We start from the raw sequence: 13,515 nt of genomic DNA, 5'->3' as shown, positions 1-13,515 counted from the left end.
AAATTAACGCTATTGCAGTGATTTCGCACCAACGAGGGGTTTCATGTCCCTGTTGCAAGCACTTGACTGTACCAATAATGCATTGCATATTCCAAATCTACTAATCAGCTTACAAGGAACTTGGTTAGTGTGCTTCCATTTCTGGTGATTTGCGATAGATATTCTTAGGTTTTAATTTTTCCCCATACGAGCGTTATTTCTGATATTTGTATGTTTCCCACGTCTTTTCTGCTTAATTTTGCTTGCCAGAAAGTGTCACTCATAGTGGTTGAAATGTCACTCATAGTTACACTGAAATTATAAAAATGTCACACATAGCAATCTGAAATCTTGGCAGCTATGCACCTGCATTGCACCTTAACTTTTCGCAGGAATCCTCCACGCCAACCCTCGAGAGTCGGCTGGGAGGTTCAGGGCGCTTGCCTCTATTTCCTCCAACATAGTCATTCTACCCCTTGCTGCACTGGAAGAGGCAACACTGCTCCTGATGACGTCACCCAGCCTTATATGACCACCTCACCCATTACATAAAAACAATAGCGCCTCACTGCGTTCACTCACACGTCGGGGGTATTTTTAAAATAAACGAATAGGAAGGATTGCTGTTGTTTATGCACCGCCCGCTTGCAGGCTTTCAAAACATATAAATTGAAGGCAATGACTCAAACTCTTGTTCTTTTCCTGTCGCCTGCCCTAGATCAGGAAGCAGGCACACCGAACGGGCATTTCCTCACCACTTCTTGTCAGCCAATAGCAACCCCAATGCCCAGCATACACAGAGAACTCCACTGCTATTGCACAGCACTACCAACTGCCTGCCTTCCTGCCCCTACACTGTTACCCCGCGGTGCAGCCACAGGACAGTGGCTACATTGCCCGTGTCTGCCCCGCGACACGTTCCTGCCAGGGAGGTTTCCCACAGCCGGGTGCAGTTAATAAGTACAGGGACCCAAAGATATGTGGCATCGCAGAATAAGAACGGACGTGGTACAGGTAGGCTTTTTTTGTATTTATTTATTCGTTTTCACTTTTATATAGCGCAAACTTTGCCCGCAGGTATCGGAGCGCTTTAAATCAGCATGCTTATAACAAGCAAGACTAGCACTCTATATTACTTCCAACTTTGCTTAGCATAAGCAACAGCTAACCATTCACAAACAATGTTTATATACCAATTGCAAATTGTGAGAAGTTGGCCTGGTATATAATGCTCACTAATTCTAGTGATCACTTTGTACCATGCCAAGCAACCCTTATGATGATGGTTGTAATTCAACCTTGTAGACCAGTTATCCTAGTGGTAACGTGGACAAAGCAGTCTTAGGCTAAACTCTGAAAGGCATGTGAAGCCAGCTGTTATACCATACACAACCCCCTGGAATACCAAATGAAAGGGACACCACACAGATATATATTGAAAATATATATTGATTTATTAACTATTAAAATCCCCTGGACTCTTTATGAGCACCGAAGCACAAGCGTAAAATCACAAGACAGTTTAAAATACACAAACGTTGCACAATATGGATGAGCCCTAGGGGCCACCTAAACCATATACTAAATAAGTGGTATAAGAGATACCAGGAGGAAAGTGAAGAGGCCTAGGGCCTTGGGAATCGCTGGAGCTATTCGAGACTGGAGTTAACTAAGTCGGGAAAGGCCCACGGGACTCGGGTGCAGTGTTCAAAGTGCACGCACTTCTCAATACAAAGTCTATGGTGCGTAAAAAGCACAAAGTTAGAAAGTTAGGAACCTTCCGAGTGACCTACGGAGCTGAAACTTAAAACACAGGCCCTTGGGATGTGTACCAGTGCAGGAGCACCGGCGGAGCTGAGTTACCTCACCCACAGGAAGCGGGTGCACAGGGTCGAAGATGTGTCGGGTTTCGTCACGCTGGTCGATGGTGCTTGGAGCTGAAGATGCTGCAGGCGGCTCGATGAGAAGAGTTCCGGTGGATCCAAGGGTGGATCTGAAGAGTTGAAGACCTGAAAGCAGAGGGGACAGTGTTCAAAAGTCACTAGCCAGTGACTACCGTGGAACCAGATTGGAACCAGGCGATGTCGGGTGCAAACAGGCGTTGTCGGGTAGCTTCTTTCTGCAGCCACGTGGATACCCGGGGTCGAGGACGTCCAGGAGTCGGTCACGAGCTGTCCCACGTAGGCTTCTCGCTGTTGGCGGTGTCGGCGACCTGATCGGAGCAAACAGGCCTTGGCAAATGCAAGCCACGCAGAAGTTGAAAGATGCTGTTCACTCGGACCAGCAAGGTCAGAGCGGGTGCTCCTTTTCACAGGAGCTTGGGTAGGTCTGGAGCAACCAGACCTGCTGTTTAAATCTTCGGGTTCGTCGCCAAGATGGCCGCTGGCCGCGTGGCTAGTGGCCGGGATGGCGCGTCGAGTGGCACAATGCAAAAGGGCCCCACGCAGATCGTGGAGATGCTGGAGGGCTGATCTTCGGTGCAAGGGCTGCTCGGTGGTGGGGGTTCTCAATCCCCAAAGCACAACGTCGAGGATGCCTCAGAAGCTGCGCAGTCAGCTTGTCGGGTGTCTTTCAAGAGGTCCGGTCCCACGTCGCTCGGTGCCTCCACGGGTCCCTTCTTTGCAGGGACTGTGGATCGGGCTCTGAGAGGTCTGGGAGTCTGGTTCTTGTCGGGCTCTGGGCTCGGTCTCCGGCGGGAGGCGGCGGCAAAGCAGACGTCGAGTCGCTGGTTGGTACCTGTGTTCACAGGGTGGTCACTCCTTGGCCACAAGGGAGATTCTTCTTCAGTCTTCTGTGCAGCAGAATGTCGAAGTCCAGTCTTCTTCTTAGTTTTAAGTTGATTTCGGGATGATCTGCTGTGCAATGGCACTGCTCCCCCTCTTATTCCCAAACTGGGGGTGGATCACCTACTAGGTCCCTCCCCTGGGAGGAACCAGGAAGGGGGGCGGTTACACCCCCTTTCCTTTGTCCAGCTCCGCGCCAGGACTGGGGCTGGAAGGCCCCAGAACCGGTTTGGACTGGCCTATGCACGGGGACACCTTGTGTGCCCCGGGCATGTCTGATTCTTTTCAGCCCTGTCCTACCTAATACACAAAATCCTGTCTGGGGTGGTGCTCGCACCTCCCAAGGCAGGAAACCCTTTGTCCAGGCCACCATCTGCCGAGTTTCGGTCAGCAGCAGGAGGCCAGACTTGTGTCTGTGGTGGCAGCGTCCATTTTGTGAAGCTGAGGCTCTGTTTAACTTTAACCGGGGTTAAGGCTACACACATGTCGTGTCCCTCTAGAAGGGTGGAATGCTATCCCCGTCGCCAGAATTGGCGAGGGGATAGTATTCCAATTCGTATGACACCTTACTCGACATGTTTTGATAAAGCCAAACCAAAGATAGCATTTAACCGCGAGGATTATAATGCACTTAAGAGTATATGGTATGGCAATATCCCGGAACAGCTTAGGGAGTGGTTCCCGACAGCTGCAGACAGGCTCAGCTCATGCTAGAGCACCATCTCACATATTTCCAAGCACTCTGCCTCCAGGATTGATGAGGCCTTCCATAGGAGTGGCTGATAGGAACATATGTGTCCAGTTTAGGGTTAGGCACAGGCATACTGTACCTAAGTAAGAGGTGATTACACCAACTTACCCCAGCTGAGTGATCAGCCAGTTGTGTCAAATATGGAGGCCAGGCCAGGGGTGGCACAATACATGCTGCAGCCCCTGGTAGGCCTTGGCTACACCTATGCCCTGGGTACCTATGGTACACTGTTACAGGGGCCTATAAGGTGAACCAATTCCAATTGTGTTATGCACCTAAGGTACATGGAGTCCATTTTAAGGAGAGAGCAATCAGCCTGGGGCCCTGAATAGCAGGATCCCAGGCCAACTAAGTCAAAAACCAGCTAAACACCAGGCAAAAAGTTTGGGGGTAACCATAGTCAGATATCCACCTTCCTACACAAATTAAAAAAAAAAAAATTATGCAAAGCATTGTCATTTACAATGCCAGTAACTCAAACTTTAATGCTGCGAGACCTATTGCATTGTAAATGCTTGTTTATTTACAGTATTCCCCTGATGAAGGTTAACAACCGAAATGCATTGTGAAGTATAAGGATGTCATGACTTATATGTCTGGCAACAATATGAAAAAAATAAGAAACAATTGTATGAAGAAATCAAAAGAAGACCAAGAAAGATTGTTGATGCGTTGAAAATGTTTTTGTAAAGAATTAAAAAAAAAAAATGTTTTAGAAGTTTAATCATTAAACACAAATTGTGAAACTTCAACAGTTTGTTATGATGTAAAATGTAACATATATGCTTAAGATGTTTAAGACGAATGCACCCACGAGGCTTGTGTAAAGTGCGTCACTAAAAGAACAGTTTTTGTTCACTTCAGCAGGGTTATTGTACCTCATTGCACGAACATCACTCAACCCACCCCCTGAACCCTCATAAATCTGTCATTTCTGATTTTATTTGAGGCCACCAGATACACTCAATTTCACATTCTGAGCTGGATTTTAAATGTTAATATACTCTTCCTGAAATCAGCTGGCTAGCCTGAAAGAGTTCAGAGTTGATTATGAGCACCAGCTTTTGAGTGTGATCTGGTAGCACACATGCCACAGTAGTCACAGGGAGATACCAATGGGGGCACAAGGGTATTCAATAGATTTGATGACAATTGTTCTCACACATTAGATTCCTTTGCAATCAATCTAACCTGTTCTTTCTGGTCCTTTGCTCACAGGGGGAGCTGATACTGTCCGGTTGGTGAATTCTGGTGACGCCTGCAGTGGGAGGGTAGAGATCAAACACGAGAACCGCTGGGGGACGGTCTGCGATAACGACTGGGACTTGAATGATGCTGAGGTGGTCTGCAGACAACTCAACTGTGGATCAGCATACTATGCGGAAACAAGAAGTGAAGTGTATCTAAATGGCGTCTTCCCCGCGTGGATGAGTGACGTCAGGTGCACTGGAGCAGAACGGTCACTCTTCGATTGTCCACGCGCTGCCTGGGGAGTCAACAGCTGCATGTGGAAGTGGGATGGTGGTGTGGAGTGCAGTGGTAAGAGAAGCCAGCAGCAATACTTCCACTCCATCAAAAGTCATAAACTAAATAAATAAGTAGAGTTGGATTAATCAAAAGATGCACAAGTTATAACAACAACACATTACTATCGAAAATCAGAAGAAAAATGAATGAAACAAGAAAATATTCATCCTACTTGATGCAAAAATGTAATTTTTCAAATTGAATTGGATTTATTAGGAGCTGGAGAGTCCAGCGATGTCCTTCAGAGATTGCAAAGTCTTTGAAGGCAACGAAAGTAGAAGGAGAACTCGTGCAACAACCCTATATGCAGATAACTTGCATCTAGCATCAGACCCTGTCACTTCTGCCCCTTCAGTATGTGTGGGTTATAAGGTAAAGACGGGTCCATCTCAAGGCACAACCAAGAGTTGGAACAGATTCGTTTTTTCTTTTCAAACTTAGATTGTTTTTTATTCTATATCAAAAAGCAACAGCAGGCTCTAGGCATGTTTTTGCTACAATAACTCAACCTATATCATGAGAAAGGATATATAAAGATGATGCTGAAGACATCATTTATTTATTATTTATTTATGCATTTTTATATGGCGCAGACTTTACCCGAAGGCGTCAGAGCGCTTCACAATAGGAACAGAACTGATACATAAGGAGAAAATTACATGTGAACAAAATACAAAAGCAGACGTTAAGTTACATAAGGTAAAGTGACAATTATGAGCAAACAAAATACATGAGATAGCAAAAAGTGCACAGGAGTAAAAAGTGACAAGTGTGCAGGTTACAAAAGAAAGCAAAGTACAATTAGAGGTGTAATACTGCAATATATGCTAGACACTCAGGCACAAGAACAAACGTTACGGAGGCAATGGTGGCACTTGTGCAAGTATCAAAGGCAAACAAAAAGTGAGAGGAGCAAACCGTGTGTTACAGGGGAAAAGTGGCGTGTGCATGTTACAAAAGAGAACCAAACACAGGTACAAGGATAATACTGCAATAAATGGCAGACTCTCCAACCACAAGAACACACAGGGAAGGCACTTCCATAGTCATGGAGAGTAGAATTTTCAGTAGTGGGAGGTTTACCTTCAAATAACAAAGAGGACGTGAATTACTTTTGGAAGTGTCTTTGGTGGAGGAGAACTTTGAGGTCCCTTTTGAAGGCCTGGGAGGAGGCGGTGGTCCGGAGCTGAGGCGGAAGGGAGTTCCATATTCTCACCGCGTTGCCTGAAATGGATTGGGCCATCGATCTTTCCTTCTTGAAAGTGGGAGGTTCAAGCAGAAGATTTTCTGCATTACGTGCTGGTCTGGAGCCTCCATAGAGGTTCAGTTTATTCACCAGGTATCCAGAAGAGGGGGTGTGCAAGGCTTTGTGGGTGATACAAGCAGTCTTATAGATAGCTCTAGCCTCGATGGGAAGCCAGCGGAGGGTGGATAACATCGGTGTGATGTGGTTGCTTCTTTTGGCCCCGTAAATGAAACGAGCTGCTGAATGGAGAATAGATTTAAGGGGGAACAAGTGGGATTTGGGGATGCCAGTAAGAAGAGAATTGCAGTAGTCCAGTCTGGAGAGGACCAGCGATTGGACCAGGGTTTTATGGTCTTGCTCCGGGAAGAAGCGATGGATTCCCCAAAGAAGGCGCAGTTGTTATCATGCGGACTTTGCAATGGAATTGATGTGGGGAGCAGGGTTCCTACCTTTATACTCGTTTCTTTTGTCTTGGCAGGCCAGGGGGCCTGAGCCTGGTTTAACCCGGTTTTGGAGTACTCTGTTTACAGGACGCTGCCGTCTTCTTTCAGGGTGCAGGGCTGGGACATCAGATGCACCACAGGAGGTGGAGCCAGCATTATGGTGGTGGAGCGCAACCCTATTCAGAGTCAAGGACTACTCCGCCCACCCATCCTGGTGTAAGCACTCTATTCACCAGCTGGTCACCCCGACTGTCCCCTGGAATCTCTCAGCCCTGTCACTCACACAAACCCAGACAGCAGGTACACATCCTGGCAGAGGCGGGCTGAAATAGTCAGGCGAGCAAATGCTAACTTTCCAAAAGTAGCAGTTGCAAACACAGGATATTAAAATAAACCTTGCTAAAGGAAGTATTTTATTATTCTGAGTTCAGGCATACCAAACTCAACATGCCACCGTGTTCCCTGAGCCGGCCGGGACTATAGCGTGTAATAGTTCCAGCCGCTCACCTTGGCCTAAGAGAACAGGCAGTCCTTCAATAGTGAAGAACGAAAAAGGGCGGTAATTCACTATTAGGACATGCCACACACATCAGGCTTGTCCTACCTTACGCTTACAAGGCATCCGGCCCGTGGGCCTACCATAGGGGTGACTAATATGAAGTTAAGGGAAGGTTTAAGGACTGGCAAGTGGGTGCACTTGCACAGCCAGCGTGACAGTACCAGACTGTACGCAGGGTCTGCAATGGTGGACCCGAGACATCTTTTACGAGGCATCTTCGGTGGGTGGCGCATCCAGCGCTGCAGGCCCACTAGCGGTTTTTATATCTACAAGCCCCGGCACTCCTGGTGCACGTTACTGGGGACTGACAGTAAACCAAATAGGCCAATCATGGAAATCAATTACGGATACACTTTATATAGGAAGCGCTTGCACTGCGGCATGGGTTGGCCGTGGCGCAGTGCCCTGAGCATCGAACACCAGCAAAAAACATCTGAGGCTCATCAGCAAAAAGTGGAAGGGAGACTCACGCCAAGGTGCCAGGTCTAACAGTTACCAAGGGGGGAAAGGGAGTGGCACAGCATTGCTGGAGGAGTGGGAGGGAGAAGAGAGATGCAGTGGGATTGTGGAGAAATTTGGGTGAATAACGAGGGAAGGAGGGGGTGGAAAGGAGGATGGAAGAAGGGATAAGGGGAGCGAAGGGAAAGTTCACTGGGGGAGAAGATTGAAGGAGAGGTGGACTAAAAAGGGGGTTGACTGGAAGGGAAATGGGGGAGGAGAAGAGATTGGAGTACCGGGATGGTGCAGATTGGACGAGGAGGGTATTAGCTAGCGGTAGGACTGAAGTGATGCGGGAGGGGGCATACTGTGAAGGGGGAGGAAAAGGAGAGGAGGTCACAGGGGATAGGGAGGGAAGAGGGCCGACCTGTGCTTCTCGAGAGTGCAACCAACTGGATTGTAGGGGTCTCAGGGGAGGAGAAAGGGAGTAATGGGTGGAACTAGAAAGAGAGTCAGGGGAAAATCCAGTCACAGAAGAGGGAAGTAGGGAGGGGGAAGAGGTGGTCAAAGAGCGAGAGACAGGTGTCTTTGCCTTGGATCATGACAGTACCGTTGTTATAGAGTGAGATAGTGAGGTAACCGTTGAAACGCACAGAGGGGGAAATGTTTTTGTTGTTTTCCATGAGGGATATAGGAGGAGGAGGTGACGTTAAGGGAATTGTATAAGCTGTTGGACCAAGGGGGGGTGTCGTGAGTGAAGAAAATAAAATCGTTTTTGAGCCTCCCAAAGCTACCATTGTAAAATTGATCAACAAAAAGGGAAACTAGGAAACGTTCAATAGTGTTATGCTTCAATCATTTTATTGCAGCTTTCGTCAGGCTGGGAGGATAAATGATTTTGTAGCAATTAGTTCCAGCCTTAACTCGAGTGGTGGCCATGTTGGGAAAATGAGGCAGAGGATGGTGGGGGGGATAAGAGAAGGGTGTTAGTGGGAAAGGGGTGGAGAGGAGAAATAAAAGGACAAAAAGGGGGCACATAATCCAGACCTTAAGGTGAAGATATCAGAACTAATGTGCCGTCCGGGAAGTGAGGTGGGTATTTGTTGGGCCCTCAACTAGGAATACAAGGTTCCACCTGGCACTAGATCAAATTTACAAGGGAATTTTTTACATATGATGGGTCCAACTTGACCACTTTCAGAACCATTACAAAGCAAATATAGTCGGACTAGAACAGAATATAAATGAACACCCAGTGACCATTGGTGAACACTGTACTTAACACCAGCCTGTTAACAGAACCACTTTCGGCACCAACCGCATAGAACGCCCAAGATCTCAACATACTACTATTGGACCCTAAGCTCCTGAGAATCACTAATATTAGGGGCAAAGAGCATAGAATGGAGCAGAATCTGACTACCAAAGTCTAAATATGTATAACAACCTCGTCATCTTAAGACCACCTGTAGAGGTACTCAGAAAAGCATTTCCTAGCACCAAATATACGTACAAGGGCCTGGCACCCTACAAACCTTGCAGTCTCCCTGGTCAACTGGCCATCTCAGAGGGGGACTCAAATGCCCTGAATCCATAGTGTCAATGGTGCTGCCAATGCAGCGAGAGTCCAACTCAATCAGAACCGTCCCCACGGAAAGCGTTACTTGAAAGGTGCAGCTTGCACTACTCACTGCACATCTGTTAAAGGCCTAAAAGGTGCAGCTGGCACTACTTGATGCGCAGCTGTGAAAGGCCTAAACGGTGCAGCTGGCACTACTTTCTGCGCAGCTGTAAAGGCCTAAAAGGTGCAGCTGGCACTACTTTCTGTGCAGCTGTAAAGGCCCAAATGGTGCAGCTGGCACTACTTTCTGCGCAGCTGTAAAGGCCTAAAAGGTGCAGCTGGCACTACTTTCTGTGCAGCTGTAAAGGCCTAAACGGTGCAGCTGGCACTACTTTCTGCGCAGCTGTAAAGGCCTAAAAGGTGCAGCTGGCACTACTTTCTGTGCAGCTGTAAAGGCCTAAACGGTGCAGCTGGCACTACTTTCTGTGCAGCTGTAAAGGCCTAAACGGTGCAGCTGGCACTACTTTCTGTGCAGCTGTAAAGGCCTAAACGGTGCAGCTGGCACTACTTTCTGTGCAGCTGTAAAGGCCTAAACGGTGCAGCTGGCACTACTTTCTGTGCAGCTGTAAAGGCCTAAACGGTGCAGCTCGCACTACTTTCTGTGCAGCTGTAAAGGCCTAAAAGGTGCAGCTGGCACTACTTTCTGTGCAGCTGTAAAGGCCTAAACGGTGCAGCTGGCACTACTTTCTGCGCAGCTGTAAAGGCCTAAACGGTGCAGCTGGCACTACTTGCTGCGCAGCTGTGAAAAGGCCTAAACGGTGCAGCTGGCACTACTTTCTGTGCAGCTGTAAAGGCCTAAACGGTGCAGCTGGCACTACTTGCTGCGCAGCTGTAAAAGGCCTAAACGGTGCAGCTGGCACTACTTTCTGTGCAGCTGTAAAGGCCTAAATGGTGCAGCTGGCACTACTTTCTGTGCAGCTGTAAAGGCCTAAACGGTGCAGCTGGCACTACTTTCTGTGCAGCTGTAAAGGCCTAAACGGTGCAGCTGGCACTACTTGCTGCGCAGCTGTAAAAGGCCTAAACGGTGCAGCTGGCACTACTTTCTGTGCAGCTGTAAAGGCCTAAATGGTGCAGCTGGCACTACTTGCTGCGCAGCTGTAAAGGCCTAAACGGTGCAGCTGGCACTACTTGCTGCGCTGCTGTAAAAAGGCCTAAACGGTGCAGCTGGCACTACTTTCTGTGCAGCTGTAAAGGCCTAAATGGTGCAGCTGGCACTACTTTCTGTGCAGCTGTAAAGGCCTAAACGGTGCAGCTGGCACTACTTGCTGCGCAGCTGTAAAGGCCTAAACGGTGCAGCTGGCACTACTTGCTGCGCAGCTGTAGGAGGCCTAAACGGTGCAGCTGGCACTACTTGCTGCGCAGCTGTAAAAAGGGCCTAAGCGATGCAGCTGGCACTACTTTCTGCGCAGCTGTAGGAGGCCTAAACGGTGCAGCTGCCACTACTTGCTGCGCAGCTGTAAAGTCCTAAACAGTGCAGCTGGCACTACTTGCTGCGCAGCTGTAAAAGGCCTAAACGGTGCAGCTGGCACTACTTTCTGTGCAGCTGTAAGAAGGCCTAAACGGTGCAGCTGGCACTACTTGCTGCGCAGCTGTAAAGGCCTAAACGGTGCAGCTGGCACTACTTGCTGCGCAGCTGTAAAAGGCCTAAACGGTGCAGCTGGCACTACTTGCTGCGCAGCTGTAAAGGCCTAAACGGTGCAGCTGGCACTCCTTGCTGCGCAGCTGTAAAGGCCTAAACGGTGCAGCTGGCACTACTTGCTGCGCAGCTGTAAAGGCCTAAACGGTGCAGCTGGCACTACTTGCTGCGCAGCTGTAAAAAGGGCCTAAGCGATGCAGCTGGCACTACTTGCTGCGCAGCTGTAAAGGCCTAAACGGTGCAGCTGGCACTACTTTCTGTGCAGCTGTAAAGGCCTAAACGGTGCAGCTGGCACTACTTTCTGTGCAGCTGTAAAGGCCTAAATGGTGCAGCTGGCACTACTTTCTGTGCAGCTGTAAAGGCCTAAACGGTGCAGCTGGCACTACTTGCTGCGCAGCTGTAGGAGGCCTAAACGGTGCAGCTGGCACTACTTTCTGTGCAGCTGTAAAGGCCTAAACGGTGCAGCTGGCACTACTTTCTGTGCAGCTGTAAAGGCCTAAATGGTGCAGCTGGCACTACTTTCTGTGCAGCTGTAAAGGCCTAAACGGTGCAGCTGGCACTACTTGCTGCGCAGCTGTAAAAAGGGCCTAAGCGATGCACACAAGAGAACAGTTTTGGCACACATTGGTATTCAATACCACAATGACAACAGCATATATACGGAGGAACCATTCAGCGTTGAGTCACACGTGCTTAGTTTAGAACACCAAATCTCATCGCAAACAAAATGGCGGGATGTGTTCTATAAGAACTGAAGACCCACAAAGTATTCACTGCTGCAGCATGTCAAAGGTATAGTAATTGCATTTATATAGCGCTAATTACCCCTGAAGAAGTGTTGAAGCGCTTTTTCAGCAAGTAGCACGCTTCTCCAGAACCCATAAAGAATTAGTGGTGAATTAGTATAGTGAAAAAGGAAAGTCATTTGGAGTGGTGGATATGGTATTATGTTATTTGGATTGAGAAGGATGGGGGAGAGATGTTTTGGAGCTCATATCAGTAGTAGGAGGCTTGGGTGAGTGAAAGGGAGACGGAGGGGGAAGAGTCAGAGGGAAGGGGTTTAGAAAGGCTTATTTGGGGGAAGGATCAGAATAGTAGAAGAGGTATGAAAAAGCTAAGAATGAACTAAATGGACATTTCGAGAGTTAGTGCTTGGCCACGTTTGCTGAGTAATGCTTTGATTTTACTCACGAGAAGATACTTATGCATTGAAACTAGTTGTATCTACATGGTTGACTACATTTTCCAGCATATTCTTATGTTTCGCTGTATTACCACAAATATTACTTCCATTGCTTGTCATTTATAGAATCTTTCTTAATACATTTGAACTGCACAATTTAAATTACTCCATGTTTTGGAATCTTGTTTCCTTGCAAAAAACATGAAAAAGCATAATTTTGTAATTACAAATGTCATCATTTTTCTAATGTGTTTAGCACCAATATCTTTAAAATACATTTATTTTCAGGACTTAATGTTCTGTTTCTAACCACAGCTTAAATTCAGAAGGCTATTTAGGTTTCCATGAGCCCATATTCACCAATCTAGTGATTAGCGCAGTTATAAACCACAACCAATGCCCTCCTTTAGGTGGAATCTATAAGTGGGCGGAACAGCCTATGAATATTGAGACTGCATCAGGTGTTAGATCAAAACCTAGACAGTTGGTCCTGTATATATAAGAACCTGCTGCTAATAGATTAGAGCTGGGAACGTACATGGAATGTGGATCCAGTCTACATAGCCTTGACATCAGGGACATGAATTTGTGATCTCTTGTTTACATTTATGAAGATATGCAAGGATATTATAGATCAGCCATTGGCTGCAGGTTTCAGCAATTTGCATCATGCCATGTTTTAAGAGTGTGATCACAAGATTAATTCCAAATTTTGGAGTTAATTTCAAGGACTGCTTCCTTTTCCAGTTCCTTTGGAATTCTCTCTTGTCACTGCAACATTTGCACCAATATTTCATTGCACCTCCTATTGAATTCAATATACATTATTTTTCCGATTTAAAAAACACTGCTACATGTAATACACAGACATGAGACGCTATTGTGGCCTCCAGACTCATATATTGCGATTTTGTGAATATTTACTATTTAGAACTTTTTGACAAAAAATGATGTCCTCGGATGAACTCTCCCAGTACTACAAAAATCACTACATCAAGTAAGGTGCAATCATGGATTCTTTACACATGAACAAATAACCATTGCTTTTTTAAAGGTGTGGCAACTGTAGTTGGCCAGAAGCATCATATTAATCTGCTGCTACAAGAATAAAAGCGTAAAGAACGCGGGAAATAAACATTTAAATGTCACAAAAATTAATATGTAACTGCAGCTACAAAAACAGAAAGTACACCAAAAATAAACACCATTCCAACGTCATAAAAATTAACCTGAGCCTTTTTCCTCCCCCACCCACCTCAATCAAGGAAACAGATAACAATCTGTGTGTGTGTCTTTGCGTGCATGCTAGATAGTTTCAGTGTATGTCTGCAGCTGAAAACCCAGGGCAT

General features: G+C 47.0%; 1 protein-coding gene across 1 annotated transcript in view; it reads left to right on the top strand.

Annotated features, from left to right (window-relative positions):
• The window catches only part of LOC147725161 (CD5 antigen-like), a 334,692-nt gene that overhangs the window by 254,776 nt on the left and 66,401 nt on the right, over positions 1 to 13,515 (top strand). Inside the window, exon 4 of the mRNA XM_086967128.1 lies at positions 4,732 to 5,052. Coding sequence (XP_086823254.1) covers positions 4,732 to 5,052 — 321 coding nt within the window. The remainder of the gene's footprint in view (positions 1 to 4,731; positions 5,053 to 13,515) is intronic.

The sequence above is a fragment of the Lissotriton vulgaris genome, chromosome 4_1 (genome assembly GCF_964263255.1).
Source record: "Lissotriton vulgaris chromosome 4_1, aLisVul1.2, whole genome shotgun sequence".
In the NCBI taxonomy this organism is placed as follows: domain Eukaryota; kingdom Metazoa; phylum Chordata; class Amphibia; order Caudata; family Salamandridae; genus Lissotriton; species Lissotriton vulgaris.
The sequence above is the reverse complement of the archived record's forward strand: the minus strand, read 5'-3'. Positions and strand labels throughout refer to the sequence as shown.